Genomic DNA, 18,363 nt, shown 5'->3' with positions numbered 1-18,363 from the left:
GTAGAGCATCATCATCATCACCACGGTGTCGTGCTAACGGAACTCATCCCCGACGCTTTGCTGGATCGGAGCCCGGGGATCGTCATCGAGCTGAATGTGTGCTGAACTCGGAGGTGCCGTACGTTCGGTACTTGGATCGGTCGGATCGTGAAGACGTACGACTACATCAACCGCGTTGTCATAACGCTTCCGCTTACGATCTACGAGGGTACGTGGACAATACTCTCCCCTCTCGTTGCTATGCCATCACCATGATTTTGCGTGTGCGTAGGAATTTTTTTGAAATTACTACGTTCCCCAACAAACATATCTGCCCCTTCCTTCCTAGTCCCCTCACCTTTCGCCACCCAAACCTGTCGAGAAGACCGCTTCTTGTCACGTGGTACATACTGTTGGTAGCTATCTCGCTATCGAGACGCCCCCCCTCTCTTCTTTCTCTGCGAATATAATAACCTGGCCTCCTCAGCTGCCCCCTATTTTGTGTATTAATCTGAGCGTGCTGTTTTCCTTTGGGATCATAATACTTTTTTGGGGATATTATTCCTTCCTTGACCTTTTTTCCAGGACACTCCGCATCTCTTTCTCCCTCCTTTCCTCTATATCTTGGCGCAGGTCTTTTTCCTTCTCTGCACCCGCACCAGTGTGTGTTTTCTGTGGGCTTTGGACCTCGTCCTGCTCTCTCCCATGCTGCTTTATCCCACCAGTGTGGGAGTCCGCTGATGGTGTGTATTCCCTGTATAGTGATCTGCGGGTGGGTAGGTCCCTTACGTACCCAGACCCTTTCGAGCCATAGTCTCCCCCGCTTGACATTGAGCTTTCTTTGCTGAAACTTTTGCTCGAGCCTCCCTGCCACTGCTTGTGTTCATGCTGCCCTGACGAGGACCTCCCGGGCGATGCCCTTAGCCATTCCCCCCACTGTGCCAACGAATCAATTGGGGGATCGCATTGTCCATCGACATGCACTAGTCTTCCGCAGTCAAAGCAAAAATGTGGAACCCTCTCATATGCAAAATCAAACCATGTTTTCTCTTCCTCCATTGGCTTCTTCATCTTCCCATCTTCCTCCTTCTTCCTCAGGTAAAAGCCTCGGACTAAGGGCTCATGCAACGCTATCTTAGTCCTCACCCTGAGTTGTGTTCCTCTAGCTAGTCCATCTTCCCCAACGTCCACTCTCACCACCTTACCCAGCCAATTCCCAATGGCCTCTCCAAACTCCTTTGATCGCTTGTCCAAAGGTAAATCATCGGTTCTTACCCAGACATCAGTAGTATCAAAAATCATCTCGGACGGCCTGGTTTCACCATCATAGTCTTTCAGGACAACAATATTGAAATCAAATTGCCACGGGCCATTATTCAGGGCATGCTTCCAATCCCCCTCGCTTCCGAACCTGATCATGAATTTATTTCCGCCCAATTCCTTGAACTGGGCTTCTCGATGGAGTCCCCAGGCTCTCTGCATCGCTCTTTCAAAGGCCTTCCTATTCAAAGGGCGAGGCGAGAAAGCTTTCCCTATGACTGCCCACTTTATCTCCTGCTTCTTCACTGAACCCGGATCATCGAACACAAAACCAGCCGCCTCCTTCTCCGTCAATGCTAGTCCCCCCATCTTCGCCGACAGGGTCGCTGCCTCCTCTGACGTCTTGCCGTCTGCTGGAGATTCCGGGGATCTCCTCTTTCCACTGCTTATCTAACTCGCCGTTGCAGTAGGAGCCGCCTTCGCCGGAGTAGCCACCCTTGCGGCGGCCCCCCATCCCTGCTTGAAGAGGACGCCATGAGCACCACCTCCAAGTCGGAGAAACAACAACACCGTGGCCAGCCAAGATCACGGCGCCGTCGCCGCGAATCCGCTGCCCCGAGATCGTCACCACCCTACGTACAAACCCTAACCCTAGGCGCCGCCTTCCGATCGGTCAGCCATGAGTATTTATCAGATGTTCCCGATGGGACTCAGCCATGAGTATTGATAAGGCGCCAACGACATTATACCTCATGTTTTATTCATGTTGAAAATGTTCATAAGCATCAATCCTCAACCATGCCACGAATGGTTGAAGATGGCATACAACAACTAAAGTCCATGCTTTAAATGAACCCAATTTCATATCATTTCTTTCTTGAAACTTAGTTTTGTATCCAAATATTGGGTTCACAGCAAAATCTCAATAAGACAGAGTGCATGTTATTTTTGTAAATAAAAACACACGATGTTATGGTAAATATTCCAGTAACGAAAACTACTACGCATATGTTAGCCATGTCACCGGTGCAGTGGGTGCACATATCCATCCGGTGCACCGGATTTTTGTTCCGTGACCAGAGGGTGTTCGCCCAAGGTGCGGGCATGCATGTCGGTGCGAGAGCTAACCGGACGCAAAGCACGGCGAGTCGGTTGTAATAAGGGATTCTCAAAAAAGAAAATTGACGACGTGGATCCTCAATTTCCAACATCACCGCGGCAGCCCGCAACAGAAAGGCAGGCACATATCCACCTCCACGCCTCCACGGGATAAGCATTACGGAGACACGCATTGCATTGCCTGCTAGGGGCCAGCCAGCCAGTGGGGTCGACCGAACCAACATCCGGGACACGAGGAAAGAAATCCCAGCCATTCTTCACTGACACCCGGGGCCAAGGGCGCCGCGGAGGAGAGATAAATTGAACATGCCTTTTTGTTAGACAAGAGGGAGATCGGAGTAATTAAAAGTGCAAAAATGCTACACGTACAGGCTCATTCTACAGGTTTTTACAGGTTAAAGACCATTCGCTCTTCTAATTGGCCCCCCCTGATTTTCACTGGTGGGCCCGTGCATCTTAATCAATCCTCGGCCAATCACTATTAAGCAACCTGTAAACCTCCTGTAAAACTCCGTACGTCTAGCAAAGCTCTTAAAAGTGGGATAGATAAGCCAGAGAAATGGTCGGAAGACAATCGTATCTTGCATGTCCAAAAGATTCTCGCGTGGTTGTTAGAACCAACCACCTCGCCTCACCATCGCCAGGTTTTTCGGCTGCCATGGAGCATAAAGCCAGCCCGCCATAAACCCCTCGCCGCCCGGTCACCACCACACAGAGTAGCGGCGGCGAGCGCTTGGTCGTGTTGGGTCGGGGGCTGCGAGAATGGACGCGCAGGCCGCCGTGACCCGTGACGCCGTCGGCCTCGACGACCCGCTCGTCGCCCTCACCCTCGGATCCATCTACGCCGCCGCCCCGACCCCGCCGCCCAAGCCGTGGCGCCCCTCTCCTCCGACCCCTCCGCCTTCCCAGCCGGCGTCCGCCACCCGCCGCCGCCTCAACGACTCCGCCACCGGCCAGCGCCGCCGCGCGAGCAACGAGCCGCCATCCGACGACGACGACGCCGCCGCGGACGGGCTGCCGCCGCCGTTCCCGTGGGCCACGGAGCGGCCCGCGCGGCACGACCCCCTGGACAGCCTGCTGCGCCGGGGCGTCACGTCCGTCGAGGGCGAGACCCGGTGCAGGCGCTGCAACCGCACGTCGACCGTGGCGTACGAGCTGGCGCCCAAGTTCCAGGAGGTGCGCCAGTTCGTCGTCGCCAACCGGCACTCGTTCGACGACCGCGCCCCGGACGCGTGGATGAACCCGGTGCTGCTCGACTGCGCTGCGTGCGGGGAGAAGCGCTGCGTGTGGCCGGTGATCGCCGCCGACAAGGGCGAGATCAACTGGCTGTTCCTCCTGCTGGGCCAGATGCTGGGCTGCTGCACGCTGGAGCAGCTCAAGTACTTCTGCAAGAACACCGGCCGCCACCGGACCGGCGCCAAGAACCGGGTCCTCTACTACGCCTTCCTGGAGATGTGCAGGCAGCTCGAGCCGCGCGGGCCGTTCGATGACACCGTCGCCGACGGTAACGGGTTCCTGCACTCCTGATCTACCGGCCCCTGCGCGCAGATGGATTTTTTATGTCATGTGGTGTGTCGTGTTGTGTGTCGATCTGGTAATTTCTAGGGATGACGAGGAAAGAACAACTTCTCTATATTTAATCTAGTTATATGTTATTGGATCGTTATGATTATTATTTATCATGAGTTTTGCTGAAAATGATTAATCATGTTCTTGCACTCAACATGTACTAATACATTACTACATTATCTGTAGTGTCTTCATGCAAGTGACTCTATTGCCGAGATATTTTTTTTGCCCCATTTATTTATTTACAATATTATATTATTTACCGATTAATTTGGCTCTTGTATTGGAGAAGGAAACTCACTTGGCATTCTTGGCTAGGATTGACAGTGTTTAGCATGGAGATCAATTAATTTATATTGCAAGATTGTGCTCCATTGAACTAAGGCACACTGGAATGCTAGACCAACAAGCGTGCTACCAAAGCCTACGAAACTTTCCATCCCTAATTAATCTCCCGCAACCATCTGAATTTCACCGGGTGAGGCCCTTGTTCCTTTTTTCAAACAGAACTTTCCACGTTAGCTCACCCGTACATAAAAAGATTTACGTAGTTGTAACATTGCTCATTGTAGGAGCATGGATGGTTCTTCTAAAAAAGAGAGCATGGATGGCGTCATAAATGCAAGGGCATGTAGTGTTGATAAGATTGGCATTTTTCTTATATATGAAGTCCACGTCATTTAGAAAAGGTAACAAAACATGTTATACACCAGGCGGCAAGTCTAGTAAGAGTCTAGTAAGCTATCAACCAAAACAGAAAATAAATAAAACATGTTATACAATTTATTATCTCTTAAGTGTTATATTTTAGTGTTCATAAATACTCACTCTGTTCACAAATATAAGTTTTTTTAGAGATTCTAAATGAATTATATACGAAGCAAAATGGGTGAATCTACACTCTAAAATACATCCGTCTGTACAATGGAGAACACGAGAGTAAGACAAGACATCTCGTACAATGGAAGAAAATTTATTATCTTCCTTCATAAGAGATCAAAGTGATCGGATCCTTCCCCATAACGTGTGCAAGCGGGAGGTACGTGCAGCAGACTACTCTCTCTCTCTCTCTCCAATTAAGACTGTTACTAACATTGCAAGAGCCTAGACTTGGGTAAAGCCTGGGCCCCGTGTGCGTTCAATAACCTAAGGCTACGTCCCACTCTCACACAAATCCATGCATATCTGTGTCGTTGTTCGGTACTTTTGAAAACACTATCGTCAACTGTATGCACTAGGGCCCAAAGGCATAGGCAGGCTCTAGGCTCCCTGGGCCGTGGCACCCGATTCCTTAATCGAGTGTAGCACCTTCAACAATGTAGCACATGTTTGGCCTAGGGTTTGTCCTGGGCTCGACTCGATGCTGGCTATGCCATTGCTAGAGCCCAACTATAGTCACATTCCCCGCCATCTTTGTGGCATCATTATTAATAATTTTGTCGACGGTTCCACAAAACTCATCTAAGTTAGAATATACACAATCTCATCTAAGTTAGAATATACACAATGAGGAATTTTTTTGGGTGCTACTTTCTTTACTAATACTAATTTTCTTCCTTGGTCCCACTCAAGAACCATCATCATGTAATGGTACACATTAGACTTGCTACTCAACACTCCATACTACCCCCCTTTCTCAAAATGCAAGGTGATGAAGTCATGTACCTAGGGTAGGGTCACGGGCCTGTCCAAAGTACCCTCCCCAAGGACATCTTCAGAAGAAGCTACCTTCCAGTCGACTAAGAGGGATTCCACTCGACGGACTCGAAGGCACTCGACCATGAAGACTCACTCGACCACCAGGAGATCAAGAGCCACTCTGCATCCAAACGGTCTGTAATTAAGTAGTCTTTATGGCCATGATGACACTTTATGTAAGGCGTTACTGGTAACACCCATCTTTATGTACTTTAAACCCTGCATAACTGAGGGCCGGAGGGGTCTGGCAGACACTATATAAGCCACCCCCCTCCTCGGTGTAAAGGGTTCGCACCCCTGTAACTCATACGCACATAATCCAGTCGACCGCCTCCGGGCTCCGAGACGTAGGGCTGTTACTTCCTCCGAGAAGGGCCTGAACTCGTAAATCCCTTGCGTATACAACTACTCCATAGCTAGGATCTTGCCTCTCCATACCTACCCCCATTCTACTGTCAGATTTAGAACCACGACAGTTGGCGCCCACCGTGAGGCCGGTGTCTTAGCGATTCTTGGAGAAGTTGCAATTGTTCCGATTGTTTTCATCATGGTTTCGGGTGGAGTTTTGGTCGAGGGCCGCGAGATCCATCTCGACGCGCTCACCTTCATCGCCGACGACTCTGCTTGGCTCCAGGAGGCTCCACTCGACATCGACGCGCTCCCCGTCTGCGGTGCGACACACTTTCGGGCGTGTGTCCGCGGCGTTCTGCTGCGGCAATCGTCGGCCCCGTATCAGTCGACTCCCGTGTCGTCCACCCTCCCTACCTTCCGTCAGCGCAAGCGCTCTGGTCAGTCGAGGCTTCAGCGGTGGGTGAGGCACGCGGTAGCTCGCCAATCGACCATCACCCAGGTCGCGGCAATTGAGCCCGACGAATCTCTCTACGGCTTGTTCGATCTGTCGACTGGCTCCGTAGAGACTGCATCCGAGTGCGACAGCAGTGATCCAGCGGCGGAGGTCCTGATGGTCAACGGGCCTCGTAGCCCTCCCGGCTTCCCCCGCGAAGATGGGGTGGACGGTGGAGGCGACCCCGCTCAGGCGCATGAGGAATATCAACCCGAGCCACTTACTTCTCTACAAAGGGAAGAACTTCGCCGCAGGAACATGGATGCCCTGCATACTCCTATCGCAGGAGAAACTCCTGAGGCTCGTGCCTTGGAAGAGGCGCGTTTGGCCAACTTGGCTGAGCGCACTCGACTGGAGAACCTCCAGCGAGCACTCGACGAGCGTGCGCGGCAACAAGTACCCGACTCCAGCCGACGTCAGCTCTTTCCGCAACCCACTCAGGTATATCGGACCCCAATCCAAAATTTAGCAACTGCAGCCCGTATAGAGGAGTCAATTCAGCCCTCTTAGTCGGAGGCTGGAAGAGGCTTGATGCAGATCAGGGACTTGCTTCGGGCAGCAGGGGATCAGAATTCAGTCGTGTCAAAGTCGCGCAACAGGACTCACAGTCGATCCGTCGCTGCGAATACTGTTCAGTCAGCTCACAGCCCAAGGTCACCGCCGAGGTGCGTGGGACGTGAAGGCCATCGGGATCACTATGATGACCTATTTGATCGTGATGAAAGGCGTCGAGTGCCCACTCCTCCTCCGAGAGGTGGGTCTAACGCCCATCGGCAGCAAGATGACAGGCGCCAGCTCAGTGTTGGGCGGAGAGCTCCGGTCGACCCCAGAGAACCAGGCTTTGACGTGAGATCCATCATCGTGCAAGGTTTGGTCGATCGGAACAGAGCTCATAGAGGTGGCCATGACAGGGATGTGCCCACTAGCAGTCGAGTCCATGTTTCAGGACCAGAATGCTTTAGCAGAGCCATCAGAGCCGCAGTGATACCCCCCAACTTCAGGTTGGCGACTGGGGTAAGTAAGTTCACCGGAGAGTCCAAGCCTGAAACTTGGCTTGAAGACTACCGAGTGGCAGTACAGATTGGTGGCGGTAATGATGAGGTGGCCATGAAGCACTTGCCACTCATGCTAGAGGGTTCAGCCAGGGCGTGGTTGAATCAGTTAGCTCCTAGCAGCATTTACACTTGGGAAGATCTATCCCGAGTGTTCGTCAGGACGTTCGAGGGAACTTGCAAGCGACCGGCCGGATTGACGGAGCTGCAAGTCTGCGTACAAAAGTCGAGTGAAACATTGAGAGATTACATCCAGACATGGATCATTTTGCATCATACCGTGGAGAATGTGTCGGACCATCAAGCGGTCTGCGCCTTCAAGGATGGTGTCAAGAACAGAGAGTTGAGCCTGATGTTTGGTCGAACCGGAGATATGACCTTGAGTCGAATGATGGAAATCACCACAAAGTACGCCAATGGTGAAGAAGAGGAACGACTCCGGAGTGGCAAGTACAAGCCGAGTCAGTCGGAGAAAGGAAACTCCAGTCGGAAGCAGAGCGGAAGGCCGAGCCAGCGGCTCCTGGAGAGGCTCTGGCCGTGACTCAGGGCAAATTCAAAGGGAAGCCCAAAGGATCTTGGAACCCCAAGAAGGTGAAAGATAAGGAAGGAAATGACGTGATGGATCTGCCGTGTCACATCCACACGAAGAAAGACGAAGAGGGTAATTTCATCTACCCTAAACATATCACTCGCCAATGCCGGCTCTTGATCTAGCAGTTCCAAGGAAAACAGCCCAAGGACAAAGAGAAGGAGTCGGACAAGGCCGAGGACAAGGAGGACAGTGATGGAGGGTACCCTCATGTCAATTCCACCCTGATGATTTTTGCTGATGTAGAGAGCAAAATTCGACTGAAAGTGATCAACCAAGAGGTAAATATGGTCGCCCCGGCGACACCAAGTTATCTGAGATGGTCGCAAACTCCCATTATGTTCGACCAGTCCGATCACCCTACTCACATTGCCACCCCTGGGAGGCAAGCGCTGGTGGTCGACCCAGTCGTCGAAGGCACTCGACTGACGAAGGTATTGATGGATGGCGGCAGTGGGTTGAATATACTGTATGCAGAGACGCTCAAGGGAATGGGCATTCCGATGTCCAGGCTCAGCTCCAGCAACATGAGCTTTCACGGAGTCATTCCTGGAAAGAAGGCTGAGTCACTCGGCCAAATAGCTCTGGACGTAGTGTTCGGTGACTCGAAGCATTTCCGCAAAGAGAAGCTGACATTTGAAGTCGTGGATTTCCAGAGCGCTTACCACGCTATTTTGGGAAGACCAGCTTACGCACGGTTCATGGCTCGACCATGTTACGTGTACCTCAAACTGAAGATGCTCGGCCCCAAGGGTGTGATCACTATTACTGGCAATCAGAAGAAGGCAGAAGAGTGTTTTCAGAAAGGCTCGAAAATTGCCGATTCCCAGATAACAATGGTAGAGCTTGAAGGATACAAGAAAAATGCAGATCCGAGTGATTTGTTGCGAGCCAAGAAGCCTGCCATAGAGTCAGCGTTCCAGTCATCTGGGGAGATGAAGCCAGTTCATATCCACCCAACTGACCCCAACGCAGCTCCGACCCATATTTCCACAGCACTTGACTCTAAATAGGAAGAAGCGCTCATCCAGTTCCTCCGTGAGATCTGGGACATCTTTGCATGGAAGCCAGCTGACATGGCGGGTGTTCCCAGGGGGCTGACTGAGCATCGCCTTAGAGTCGACTCGAAAGCGAAGCCTGTCAAAGAACATCTTCGACGGTCCGCCGTTCAGAAGAAAAAAGCCATTGGCGAGGAGGTGGCTCGACTCCTTGCAGCAGAGTTTATCCGAGAGATATACCACTCCAAGTGGCTCGCCAATGTCGTCATGGTTCCCAAGAAGGACAACTCACTCCGCATGTGCATTGATTTCAAACATATCAATCAGGCCTGCCCAAAAGATCATTTTCCTCTCCCTCGCATCGACCAAATTGTCGACTCGACTGCGGGGTGCGAGAGATTGTCTTTTTTAGACGCCTATTTCGGGTATCATCAGATCCGTCTGTATGGACCTGACGAAATTAAAATAGCTTTCATCACTCCATTCGGGTGCTTCTGCTATATCACTGCCATTCGGTCTCAAGAATGCCGGAGCCACGTTCATGAGAATGATTCAAAAGTGTCTACTCACTCAAATCAGTCGGAATGTGGAAGCGTACATGGATGATATCGTGGTCAAGTCACGAAAGAGTTCCGACCTGTTGACTGACCTAGCTGAAACATTTGCCTATCTCAGGAGATACGATATCAAGCTTGATCCATCAAAGTGCACATTCGGAGTACCTGGCGGAAAGTTACTCGGTTTTCTCATTTCAGAACGAGGAATCGATGCTAACCCAGAAAAAGTTGGCACCATACTCCGAATGAAACGCCCTGTGCATGTGCATGATGTCCAGAAGCTTACTGGATGCTTGGCCGCGTTAAGTTGATTCATCTCTCGCCTCGGTGAAAAGGCGTTACCTCTTTACCGACTGATGAAGAAGGCAGACAAGTTCGAGTGGACTCCAGAAGCTGATACAGCGTTTGTCGAGCTAAAAGCTCTGCCCTCCACCCAGCCGGTGCTTGCTGCTCCAATCAGCAAAGAGCCTCTATTGCTTTACATTGCAGCAACAGGACAGGTCGTCAGTACAGTACTTACGGTCGAGCGGGAAGAGGAAGGTAAAACCTTCAAAGTTCAGCGCCCAGTGTATTATCTCTCTAAAGTTTTGACTCCATCGAAGCAAAGATATCCTCATTATCAGAAGCTCGTATATGGGATCTACATGACCATGAAGAAGGTTGCTCATTATTTCTCTGATCATGACATTACAGTCGTCAGCGACGCACCATTGTCAGAGATTCTGCACAACAGAGATGCAACTGGTCGAGTGGCTAAATGGGCGATTGAACTTCTTCCCCTTGATATCAAATTTGAGGCAAAGAAAGCCATTAAGTCCCAGGCTATAGCTGATTTCCTTGCCGAGTGGATTGAACAACAGCAGCCGACTCAAGTTCACTCGGAGCATTGGACCATGTTCTTTGATGGTTCTAAGATGTTAAATGGTTCTGGTGCTGGGGTGGTTTTGGTTTCCCTCCGAGGAGATAAGCTCAGATATGTGCTCCAGATCCACTTTGATTCCTCCAACAATGAAGCAGAATATGAAGCACTCTTGTATGGGTTGCGCATGGCCATTTCACTCGGCGTCCGTCGCCTTATGGTTTATGGCGACTCAGAGTTGGTGGTCAATCAGGTGATGAAGGAGTGGGACGTTAGAAGCCCAGCCATGACTGGATACTGCAATGCAGTGAGGAAGCTTGAAAAGAAATTCGAAGGGTTAGAGCTCCATCATATACCCCGACTGAAGAATCAAGCGGCTGATGACTTGGCGAAGATAGGTTCCAAGAGAGAAGCCATTCCCAGTGATGTGTTCTTGGAGCATATCCATACTCCGTCAGTCATAGAAGATCCTTTTACTGAAGAAGCTCCGCAGCCCAAGAGTATCACAGATCCGACTGAGGTTGAAGTACCAGCAGTGGTCGACCTGATCATGGAAGCTTTGGTGATCACTCCCGATTGGACAGTACCATACATCGCATATATCTTGAGGAAAGAGCTCCGGAAGACGAAGAAGAGGCTCGACAGATTGTCCGCTGATCTAAAGCCTTTACTGTGATAAGGGGACAGCTGTACAAAGAAAGCGCGACTGGAGTTGGTCAGAAATGCATAACGCTAGAGGAAGGTCGAATAATTCTTGATGACATCCACTTGGGGACCTGTGGCCATCATGCGTCCTCTCGGACCATCGTGGCCAAAGCATACCGAGCCGGATTTTACTGGCCAAGAGCGAATGAAATGGCAAAGGAGATAGTCGACAAGTGTGAGGGATGTCAACTTTACTCCAATATGTCACACAAGCCCGCATCAGCTTTGAAGACCATACCACTCGTCCGGCCCTTTGCAGTATGGGGGTTGGATATGGTGGGGCCCTTGAGAATAGGCAGAAGCGGTTTCACACATGTGCTGGTAGCAGTCGACAAGTTCACCAAGTGAATCGAAGCTAAACCCATCAAGAACCTTGATGCCGGTACTGCTGTCAGCTTCATCAAAGAATTGATATTCAGATATGGAGTCCCACACAGCATCATCACTGACAACGGGTCAAACTTCGATTCAGAGGAATTCAGGGCGTTCTGCACGTCTCAGGGCACATGAGTCGACAATGCTTCAGTCGCCCATCCTCAGTCGAATGGACAAGCAGAGCGGGCCAATGGCTTGATTCTCAAAGGATTGAAGCCCCGACTGATGCGTGATCTCAAGCATGCGGCTGGAGCATGGGTCGACGAACTTCCCTCAGTGCTTTGGGGGTTAAGGACCACGCCTAATCGGTCGACTGGGAGAACTCCATTCTTCTTGCTCTACGGAGCTGAAGCAGTCTTGCCGAGTGACCTTCTCCACAATGCTCCTCGGGTCGAGCTCTACACCGAGGCTGAAGCAGAACAAGCACGTCAGGATGCAGTCGACCTTTTAGAGGAAGAAAGGGAGATGGCTCTGATCCGATCGACCATTTATCAACAAGACTTGCGTCGCTTCCACGCCAAAAACGTGAAGAGTCGAGCCTTCCAGGAAGGAGATTTGGTTCTCCGAGTGGATCAGCAGAAACCACATAAGCTTACTCCTTCTTGGTAGGGTCCCTTCATCGTCACCAAGGTTCTCCACAACGGAGCGTACCGTTTTACAACGTCGAGCACAACACCGACGAGCCCCGAGCTTGGAACGCGGAGCTTTTCCGCCCCTTTTACACTTAAGTATTCACTCAGATGAGTTGTAATAAAAGTACTTCTGTCGTTTATTTATCAAAGACAAGAGCTTTATATTTTTCCCAGTAATTATCATTACTTTTGTCCACATAAAGCAATCCCCCAGTGGGTGGCTTGGCTGCGAATCTGATTCGCCTAAGTCTGTAAAAAAATCCTAACCGAGTGGTGAGCCGGCCTCCCACTCGGGGGCTTAGCTGCGAAATCCGTTTCGCCTAAGTTAAAAAAAATCCTACCGAGTGGTAAGCCAGCCTTCCACTCGGAGGCTTAGCTGCAGTCCAAGTACTCGCCTAAGTTAAAACAAAATCCTACCGAGTGGTAAGCCAGCCTTCCACTCGAAGCTTAGCTGCAGTCTAAGTACTCGCCTAAGATAAACAAAATCCTACCGAATGGTAAGCCAGCCTTCCATTCGGGGGCTTAGCTGCAGAGTTGCGCTCGCCTAAGTACAAATACAACATGCGCTCTGCAAGGAGGACGAGGTGCAGGTCGACTGCTATCCTCTCCTTCCGAGCTATGCCACAAATACAACGTGCGCTCCGCAAGGAGGATGGGGTGCAGGTCGACTGCTACCCTCTCCTTCCGAGCTACACCACAAATACAACGTGCGCTCTGCAAGGAGGACGAGGTGCAGGTTGACTGCTATCCTCTCCTTCCGAGCTACGCCACAAATACAACGTACGCTCTGCAAGGAGGACGAGGTACATGTCGACTGTTACCTCCTTCTCTAGAGGTACGCCTTGAAAATCCTATCGAGTGGAGAGAAAACCTCCCACTCGGGGGCTTAGCTGTAGCCCAGTGCTCGCCTAAGTTTTTGAAAATCCTACCGAGTGGAGAGCAAACCTCCCACTGGGGGGCTTAGCTGCAGCCCAGTGCTTACCTAAGTTTTTGAAAATCCTACCAAGTGGAGAGCAGACCTCCCACTCGGGGGCTTAGCTGCAGCCCAGTGCTCGCCTAAGTTTTTGAAAATCCTACCGAGTGGAGAGCAGACCTCCCACTCGGGGGCTTAGCTGCAGCCCAGTGCTCGCCTAAGTTTTTGAAAATCCTACCGAGTGGAGAGCAGACCTCCCACTCGGGGGCTTAGCTGCAGCCCAGTGCTCGCCTAAGTGTATTGGGGAACAAGTCGATTGCAATGAGCGCCTCGCTTTAGCCTGCAAAAGACACCTCAAACCAAATGCAAACATATTCAACGTTGAATCCAAGTTTGGATAACACCTAACGGAACCAAAAGTGCTCAGGCGCTAAGCCTGTTAAGGTTTGTCTGTTACAAAAATCACTCGGCATACCGAGGCAAATTTAAAGTATCAAGCTCAGAAGTTTTTTACCCCTCCTGTGGAGGGCTGGAAGGTGCAACAAACTCATCCAGGTCGATTCCATCTGCAATCCGAGTGGCAGCGGCGATGAAGGTCTCCATGAAAGATCGGAAATCGTGCTTCTTGGTGTTAGCCACCCTAAGGGCCGCCAGCTTGTCCTCTCGTGCATCCTTGCAGTGAACGCGGACCAGAGACAGAGCAACATCCGCGCCACACCTGGCAGAAGACTTCTTCCACTCCTGCACTCGACTTGGGACCTCGTTCAGTCGAGTCATCAGGGACTCGAGGTCGTTCTGAAGCGTCTCTCTTGGCCGGAGTGTTGTGTCGATGCGAGAAGTTGCGACCTTCAGCCTTGCGAGATAGTCGACGACATCAGCAACGCGAGATTCGAGCCGGAGCACGTTCATAGCGACTTCATCTTTCACGGGAGAGTTGATGGGATCCAGGTTTATTTCCAATCGACCAGTTTCCTCTTCAAAGTTCTGGCAAAATTCTGCAAGCACAACCACCGAGTCAAGACAACAGTCGAATGGAAAGATCACAGTTAAAGTGTTTGTTTGGTACAAAAGATTACCTTCAAGCATGAGGAATAGCTTTTTGGCGAGTCCACCCAGATAAGCCTCCAGATCGTTCTTCTTTCCCGCCAACTCACTGGCCTTATCATTCAGGGCAATCTTATCGCTTTTCAGTCGACTGACCTCCTTGTTGGCAGCATCAAGAGCAGCTTTCAGATTGGTGTTTTCTTCTTCGAGCTTGGTGACTGAAGCCAGCTTCTCATCTGCGAGCTTGGCCTTCTCTAAAGCCGCTTTCTGCATCTCAGCCAAGTCAAGGTCTTTCTTCTTCAGGGCATCATTCACTTTGTCTGCAAAGTTACAGTGAGATCAGACTCTGAAACAAACGAGAGGCAAAGGCAGTCGTCGAGGGCCTCACCAAACATACCTTTAGCTTCCTCCTTCGCCTTCGTTAAGTTCTCCTGGGCCAGTTTCAGGTCAAGCTCGAGCTGGATGTGTTTGTTCTCCATCTCAGTATAACGAGCCGCAAGGTCGCAGGATTTCTACGAAGAACCAATCGACAGATGTCAAAGACAATTCACTTCCGAGTGACTAAGGAAAAATTATAGCGTTTCTAAGACTACGGCCGAATACAAACATTCGACCATAGTCTCAGGGACTACACCCAGTGGGTGCACTCAGCGTGCCCCCACTAGTTTTATCAGTTAGAGTCGACCAGTCGACCAACACAAAAAAAAACGGGAGGTGTTCTTCAGACTATAGTCGACTGCCAGCAGTCGACCACAATCTCGGGGACTACACCCAGTGGGTGCACTCAGCGTGCCCCCACCGGTCTATGAATCCATTCGACCTAGTCAAGTAAGGAAAAAAACTTAAGACATAAAGACTATGGTCGACCGCCAGCAGTCCACCATAGCCTTGGGGACTACACCCAGTGGGTGCACTCAGCGTGCCCCCACTAACCCGGAATTTCAATCGACACACCCAGCAGGTGTAGGACAAACTCTAGGAATTTCAGAAAGAAGGATTTTCAGATATCATATCCTAACAGAACAGGCGGTGGCCGACTGACCTGAACGTTACTCTGAAGAGCTGAACTGGCGTCATAGGCTGCCTGGCTGGCTTCTCGGATTGCCTTCACTTGCTCCATCATGACCCCCACCTGGCGTATTGCTTCTTTAGCAGCGCTAGCTTGGTCTTCTGGGACGTGGTGGGTTGAGAAAAGCGAAGGTGGAGCAGCACTCGACGATGAAGGGCGAGCACTCGTCAACGACACCGCAAAGGATACGATAGGCCAAGTGACATTGTCTCCCTCCACGATCAACATCTCGGGTGCTGGCACGTCCTGAGTCGCCTTGCCAGCAGACGCTTTCCTACTCCTCCTCTGCCTCAGTGGTTCCTCGTTGTCGTCATCAGGAAGGTCAATAACGACGTTAGATGAAGCTGCGGAAAAGAATCAAAATTAGAGACAAGAAGTCAATCGACTAAAGACAGAACTACAAGAGTCATACCAGGTTTTGAAGTAACAGCATCCTCCATCTCGTGGTCTTCAGCCCTGGCCGAGGTATCAGAAGTAGCAGCACTGCAGTTCCATAAGTCAGTCGATTAGCTCATGAGTCGACCAAGAATAAGTTCATGAAACGGGAAAACTTAAGTTACACCATTACCCTGAGATTGTGGGGATCATCATCTTCATCTTCGGCAAGACTTTCGCCGGCTTCGACGGCACCACTCGAGATTGCTTCGGAGCTTTCTCAGTCGGTGCCGGAGAAGTAGTCCGAGGGCGCTTGGTCGATTGCGTGACGGTCGCGACCCCCTTACCACGCTCGGCCGCAGGATCATGAACAAGCTTCGAGCGTCTTTCCGAGCGAGGAGGTACAACTTCCTCCTCCTCTGCCTCCTCATCTTCCTCCTCACCAGAGTCGTCACCCTCATCATCATCATCGGCATTCAAATCCCACTCCTCCGGGCTTTCGCCCCCGCTTCCTTCCTCCTCTTCAGTCGGCGTTTGCGCTCCATTGGGCATCAAATATAACTCGGTGGTGGCCTGACAGACAACAAAACAAAACAAAGGTCAATCGACCAATTCGCAGCGAAGCAGAATGAATAAAGCAAGATTACAATCGGAGATAAGTGGTCATACCGTGTTCGGTGTGTAGGAATGGTCGAGTGGTGGGATCCTCCTAGCCCCTCGTGGGTTGTCTTTATTCCCTGTGATTGCGGCCACCCACCTCTCCAGGGTGGTGTCGTCGACCGCTTCTGGATGGACCCGAGTGGTGTCTTCAGTACCACAGTACAGCCACATCGGGTGGCCTCGGTACTGAAGCGGTTGGATGCGCCGTCTAAGGAAGACCTCCAGAAGATCCATACCCGTCACTCCGTCTCAGACAAGCTGGACTACGCGCTCCATCAACATTCTTACCCGAGCTTTCTCCTCAGGAAGCACCTTCAGAGAAGAGGGTTTGTTCACTCGGTCCATGGAGAACGGAGGGAGACCAGTCGACTGCCCCGACGTCGACTCGTCTTGGCAGTAGAACCAGGTCGACTGCCACCCTCTGACCGACTCAGGAAGGGTCATGGCCGGGAAAGTGCTCTTACTCCTCATCTGAATCCCAAGACCCCCGCACATCTGGATAACCCTAGTCCTGTCATTGTCCGGACTCGCCTTTTTCACCGTCTATGAGCGACAGGTGAATATGTGCTTAAAGAGACCCCAGTGTGGTCGACAACCCAGGAAGTTCTCGTGCATGGACACAAAAGCAGCAAGATAGGCAATAGAATTGGGAGTGAAATGGTGGAGTTGCGCCCCAAAGAAGTTTAGAAATCCTCAGAAGAAAACACTCGGCGGCAGAGAGAACGCACGATCTACATGTGTGGCTAGGAGAACGCACTCACCCTCCTGCGGCTGCGGTTGCCACTAGGACCCCGGGAGCCTTGCTGACCCGTGGGAGATCAGACCCTCGTTAGCCAGGTCATTGAGATCCGCCTCGGTGATGGTCGAGCGGATCCAATCCCCTTGGACCCAACCTTGCAGCAGGCGGGACCTTGACGAAGATCCGCCCCGACTGGGCGCTCTCCCCTTCGCTTTCCCCGTCGCCGTCGCCTTCTTCGCGCGCTCCAAGGCCGCCGTCTTCTCCTTCACCATTGTCGCCGGCAAAGAACGCGAGGAGTGGATGGGCGGAGGCGAGAGCAGGCGCAGCAGGCGGAGGCGAAGAGGGCAGAGAGAAGAATGAGAAGGCACTGTTCAAAAACCCTCGCCCGACGCTTTATATAAAGTCGCTTCCGAGTGGCTGACAGGTAGGCCCGGGCGGTCCTGTCACATCCCGAAACAGTCGCGCACGCGTGATACGTGGCGAAAAAGGCGGCGCGAGAATCGAGGCGTCCACGCCTTATCCCATCTGAGTACCGCGGTCCGCCCCGCTTCGCGCGCTTCCCAAAATTCGGATCCCACAAAATCCGCTAACAGCAGATCAATTTGTCAGACGATAGATTTCCTGTGATCCGTCGCTCGGAAGTTCACTAAGTTCAAAAAGTTCACTCGACAGAAGAAAGGAATGGATCAAGGCGACTGAAAGAAAAGTTGCTGCCATCGTTACAAAAGAGTATTGATCCAAGATGAGACATGTTCGGAACACAAAAACGGGTCGGAAAGATTATCAACTCCTTCCTCACTCAAACCTCGATCCATTCGGGGGCTAATGATGAAGTCATATACCCAGGGTAGGGTCACGGGCCTGTCCAAAGTACCCTCCCCAAGGACATCTTCAGAAGAAGCTACCTTCCAGTCGACTAAGAGGGATTCCACTCGACGGACTCGAAGGCACTCGACCATGAAGACTCACTCGACCACCAGGAGATCAAGAGCCACTCTGCATCCAAACGGCCTGTAATTAAGTAGTCTTTATGGCCATGATGACACTTTATGTAAGGGTTACTGGTAACGCCCATCTTTATGTACTTTAAACCCTACATAACTAAGGGACGGAGGGGTCTGGCAGACACTATATAAGCCACCCCCTCCTCAGTGTAAAGGGTTCGCACTCCTGTAACTCATACGCACATAATCCAGTCGACCGCCTCCGGGCTCCGAGACGTAGGGCTGTTACTTCCTCCGAGAAGGGCCTCAACTCGTAAATCCCTTGCGTATACAACTACTCCATAGCTAGGATCTTGCCTCTCCATATCTACCCCCATTCTACT

General features: G+C 51.4%; 1 protein-coding gene across 1 annotated transcript; it reads left to right on the top strand.

The window, feature by feature from the left end:
* The first annotated feature begins 2,936 nt into the window (after window positions 1-2,936).
* Window positions 2,937-4,137, top strand: LOC123065571 (uncharacterized). The gene has a single exon (XM_044488822.1). The coding sequence runs from the start codon at window positions 3,121-3,123 to the stop codon at window positions 3,883-3,885; it is 765 nt and encodes a 254-aa protein (XP_044344757.1). The 5' UTR covers window positions 2,937-3,120; the 3' UTR covers window positions 3,886-4,137.
* Window positions 4,138-18,363: the final 14,226 nt, after the last annotated feature.

This window comes from Triticum aestivum, chromosome 3B (genome assembly GCF_018294505.1).
Source record: "Triticum aestivum cultivar Chinese Spring chromosome 3B, IWGSC CS RefSeq v2.1, whole genome shotgun sequence".
Classification (NCBI taxonomy): domain Eukaryota; kingdom Viridiplantae; phylum Streptophyta; class Magnoliopsida; order Poales; family Poaceae; genus Triticum; species Triticum aestivum.
Note: the sequence above shows the minus strand (reverse complement) of the source record. Positions and strands in the feature narration are given on the sequence as shown.